General features: G+C 40.9%; 1 protein-coding gene across 1 annotated transcript in view; it reads right to left on the reverse strand.

The window, feature by feature from the left end:
• GPI (glucose-6-phosphate isomerase) overlaps nucleotides 1-5,276 on the reverse strand; it is a 21,848-nt gene that overhangs the window by 16,127 nt on the left and 445 nt on the right. The window contains exons 2-3 of the mRNA XM_005428463.2: nucleotides 1,317-1,407; nucleotides 871-939 (exon numbers count right to left, since the gene is read on the reverse strand). Of these exons, the coding sequence (XP_005428520.1) occupies nucleotides 871-939; nucleotides 1,317-1,407 (160 nt within the window). The remainder of the gene's footprint in view (nucleotides 1-870; nucleotides 940-1,316; nucleotides 1,408-5,276) is intronic.

The following is a 5,276-nucleotide window of genomic DNA, read 5'->3' on the forward strand; positions in this document are numbered from 1 at the left end:
CATCTGTGAAATGAAGGCATTAATACAGAAGGAACAGGAACCACTTCTCCAGTGAAACTGTATTTCTTTCTGTCTGTGCCTTTTCACAAACATGAATCATTCACAAACAATACAATGTCCAACTGCTGAGTTACTTTAAGCAAACAGCTTGTGCAATAGCTAAACCAGTCAATAGCCAACTCAAAGGAAATACTGGTTTCTCTGAATCTGCCTCAAACATACTAAGTAGACTTAATTTTTAATGCAGACTAATTAAACCCACTGTACTGTGGAGTTCCCAGTTTTCATCCCATTTTTAATATCAGAAAAAGTACAGCTAGCTTTCTAATATGTTTTACTAAAGATTTAATCATAACTAGAACCTTCAGATTTACAAAAGGAGGAAGGTACTCCTCCTCTTACTGAAATACGTGGCTAATTTCCCAAGACTGTTTATAGTCTAAACTGTTAACTGTACCAAAAGACAAGCAGCATCACAGCCCAAAAGAGAAGGTCTTACACAATCCTCCCTTCACACCCTTTAGGCAGTTTACTAATCTTTATGAACACTAACACTAGGCAAAATGCATGTAATGCAATACTCTGCTCCCTGTACTTTGCAAGGTCTAACTCATCTTTCTTTCCACAAAACAGGGAAGAGAAAAAAAAATACCACCAAAATCTCTAAAATAAGATGTACTGAAGGAAGGAGGTATTTTTAGTAAGAGCTGTAAAATTTTCTCTTGAAGTAGTGCAACAAACATTACAATAACTCAGGATTTCAATGAAGTATTTAAAGTAAGTTTTTTCACACTTTGCTTACACAGATGCATAAATATCCATAATAAGCACAGCTAAAGTGGAAAGAACCATGGACAGAAATAGCCTTACCTCAGTGAAGTTGATCTTCTCTCCACTAAACATGCGCTCCCTGGCACTTTCCACACCCCTTGACTTTGCCTGAGAAAGGTAAATATAGATTCCTCTTAAAATAGTGGAAGCCAACATGCATTACAAAGGTCTAACTACATGAAAGAAGATGAGCATTTAACACAAGACAGGGAAATAAAAATTATGATAGATTAAAAGACCCGCTAGATTCTAGGTTAAAAAAAATATTCTTTTCCTTTTTCAAAGCACATTTTTATGGAAATATGCATTGAAAAATGGCTTTGTAACTCAGTGCTAGATGACAATGCAAGAATTTGAATCCTGTCAAGACTTGTAAACAGATGCCTTTTAACTTAAATGTTAGCTAATGTTTATAAACACTGCTAGAATAGTGAGTTGCAGGTAAAAGTTATTTTGTTTATTAATGGAAGATTTTAAATAGTTACCAGTTCCATCAGCATTTTCATCACTTCTTCTGTAACAAGGTTCTTGGAGTAATCCAGTAAGATATCCCCATGGTCAGTATTCAGGGTCAAGCTGTCAAAAATCAACAGGTTGTTTAATTGCACATTACTGAAGGGTGACAATGGTAACTCTGCTATAGATTACAAAAACAATGGGAATCCTAATTAGACTAAGTTAGTAAAGAAGAGTGACCAATTTGCCCAAAAAGTTTAATAAAATGACTGCTGTTTTTTTGAAAACCATGTTTTTCCACAATCTGAATTACAGTGTCCACTTTCTGCTTGTGAAAACCCAAACACAATTAAGTACATTTGATGCATAGTTGGACAACCACATATTGTCTGCACTAGCAGCTCTACTAATAATCAGCTTTTTCCTAATGTATTATCAGTAAAGAGCTTTTCACATTCTTCTGCTGCTGGAAAATTAAACTGCCTTCCCACAGGTGCTGTCATTCTTTCACACAGAGTCTTGAACAAGTCTAATTTAAAAATCTATACAACATCATGAACAGAAACATTACCAGCTACTACGCAGAATTAAACCCCATTTGTGCATGGTTTAGTCTCACTATCCTCATTGATTCAGCGGAGGTCTCCATATTATTTAACAAATTACCTGCAAGCTACAGCCTAACCCATCAGAATACAGGCACTTGTAGGTTCACTCTGAGAGGAAACACAGCAATGGTAGCCCAGCAGAAACTGAGTGAACCAATTTGCATTTACTATCCTTGTATCTATGTGACAGGTTCTGTAGTTCCTCTAATCCTTTACAATATTGTTTTACCAATTTCTTCTTTGCAATCATTTCCAACCAAATCTATAAATTACTCTAACTGAAGAGCTGAATTCTGTAAGTCAGTCTTTGATAAAAGCACATCTTACTCTCCCTGTTGCTCCACACACACCCCCACACAGGAAATTGCAGCCATCTAAATTCTGTTTTTCTGCCCTGTTCATTGTGTCCCCTACTGCTTCTTTCTCAATACCGGAGCACAGGAACCTGCTCTGTTATTTTAGCCACCACATATGCCAGAGACTTCACAGGGACACACCACAGCATAATTGCTGTTCATACATAACATGACAGAGCAGGCAAGATTCTTCAAAGGAAGAATGGAGCTGAACTCACAATAACAGTAATAACCAGCAAGGCCTTAACATTTCAGTGGTTTCACTTACTGTTAACTTCATTAACTGTTCATTAACAGTAACATCCTTCTCATAGTTTTAAAGTATCAGCGTGAATAAGGAAAGGAAGGTGTCTTCAAGCACAGTCTCAGAACCATGTTTCTTTAATAGGAAAAGCAGCATCAGTGCTGCTAACCACCCTTCTCCTCAGCAGGCTGCCAACAGCAATCCTGACACCCTGACCCCCAGCACCAGGATCCCCAGAATATGGCTAGCTAGTGGAAGGACTGGTTTGGCTCACCCGCCACAACTGTTACTCAGATACAGCATGGAAGAAAAAAAAAAGTCTGATATTTGATGCAATTTATTTAAAGACATCTCAGACTTGAAGACATCTCACTAATGGTACAGCAAGACCATCAGCATACTAACACTTCTTCAGTTTCACTTCACTTCAGAGAAGTAGAACTCTTGGAAATCTCCTTCTACATTAAACAGCAGCTGATAGCCTCTTCCAGTGTTCTGCTCCACAAAGAAAAGGATTTCATGTTTACTTGAAACATCTCCCACCTACAATTCATTATTTACATATACGAATGAAAATCAATCTCACTAGACCTAGAAGACTAAATCTCTCATGAAATTACGGATGGATTCAAGCCACTGCTCATTTGAAGAAACTGCAGAAATGTGCGACCCAAGACTTTTCAGGCAAAGCCAAATCAAGTAATGGCTACCAGATTTAACTTGCCACACACAAGGTGGAGCACAGAGTGTACAATGCAATCCTGTTTAAGCCCTTATAGCAAGAGATCCATCCACCCTCTGTTCAAACAGAAGCCCCAAGCCCCGCAGCTGAGCTGTGCTCTCCCAAGCACCCACTCTGCAATGCAGCAGCTTGTGGCAGTGCTGCTCAGGGGGACAAGAGCCTTGTCACGTAGGCCACAGCCACCTCCAAGTGATGCAGCCCTCAACCTGCAGCATCCCAACGACTGCATCTCCCACCACATTCCCCAGTTACACTTACTTTCCATTTACTCTTATCCTTGACAACGGACAAGCCAAGCAGCAGGAGTGTCATTCTAACACCTTCTGTCTGCATCAGGGGTACCTTTGTCAGTACCCAGACATCCCTTACCTGCTGAGTATTATGATGGCTGCATCATAGCTCTTCTAACCCTTTCAAAACCAGCAGCTTTCAGTGAACAACCCATGTTGATAAGAACTCCTGTTCCTATCAGGCCTTACCTCACCACCTTGGGTGGCAAAGAAGGCAAAGACCTCTTAGAGGTGTGGCTACACTCCTTACCAGAAAAACAGCACATACAAATTCTGAACTAGGAAAAAAAGGAAGAAAGGATCTTTTGTATATACATTTTATAGGATGCAGTCAGTGAGTGTAATGTTATTCCAATAATATTGAATAGATACTTGTACCCAGATATAAAACACTCAGATTGAAAACTATTCACACCAGTTCTGAAATTCCTCCAGAAGCAGTATCAGGAAGCACTTTCACCTGGGTAGGTGTCTCTTTTCCTTCTAAAGGAAGGAAGTCAATGATTTTACAACAACATCTACCAGAACTAAAAGATATTCATAAACCTCAATTTCACATGAGGGAGGTTGCAAACAACACAGGACCACGTGGCCAAACCTCCAGACTACAATTTTCCACAGACATTAACTACCATCCTCCTGCTGATCTGGCTCAGAGCAGCCAGCACTGGCAAGAGTATCAGTGAAGCTATCAGCTCTGCAATTGTACTTTGCTATGAGGAAGTTCTCCTGGACTAGAATGAGATGGCTTTGCAGGAAACAGGACTGAAATAATTAAAAGAAAGGATTAAGACAGATGAAGCAAACTCGAGACACTTTAACTGTTTACTTATGGGTAGCACAAAAGGACATGAATTAGAGGAGCTATTTGAAATAAATAACCGCAGTAAAGACCATTTCACCAAAAAATACCGGAGATAAGGAAAACTTGCAATGGGAACTAAGTCTGTTAGTGAGGATCTAGCAGATTTAATAAGATATTACTAATCAATTTCTTAAAAATATCAAAAGTCCTGTTAACAGGGCCAGGTGAAGTCAGTACTCGAAAAATTCATCATAATTTTCCCATCGATTCAAATGATATTTTATCTCACATGTATATATGCAGGACTTCATATACAGTCTTTAATTACAATGTAAGAATTTTCTAATGAGCTCAAAAGTGGGGGAAAAATCCCTTTACGCAGGACAGAAATGAAAAGCTTGATGCACGCAACAAGTCTTATCACAACACTCTAGAATGGAAGGTCGGTTTATCTCTATTCCTCAGATTCACTTTAAAACTCAAATCTGGGATGCATCTCATAACATTAGACTTCTCCGGCTGCTGCTATAGTACAACAACGCAACCACACACATGCCTTCTCAGCACGGCCTCCAGCAAACAGAAAATACGTGTCCCACTTTACAAGATGAAGGCGCTGAACGTTATCACGATGCCTCCACTTGTTACTTCCTCCCCTACGCTGCAAGGCATTTTCTGTAGCAGCGATGGCGTGAGGCGAGGGAGGGCTAAGCCCCTTCACGGCCCCCGCTGCCGCCTCAGGGCGGGCTCGTACGGGCACCGGGGGCTCCGGGGGATGCGCGGCCCCTCGCGATTTTATCGCGGGGCTTATCGTGACTAAGCACGGCGTGCGAGAGGCTGCGAGTGCCGCCCCACAGTGCGGCTGTGCGAGCGCAGCGGGCGCTGTGCTGCCCGGCACGTACCCTGCTGCAAGGATGAGTCAAGGGCAGGCGGCGCGGCCGCCC

The sequence above is a fragment of the Geospiza fortis genome, unplaced genomic scaffold (assembly GCF_000277835.1).
Source record: "Geospiza fortis unplaced genomic scaffold, GeoFor_1.0 scaffold383, whole genome shotgun sequence".
NCBI classification, from domain to species: Eukaryota; Metazoa; Chordata; class Aves; order Passeriformes; family Thraupidae; genus Geospiza; species Geospiza fortis.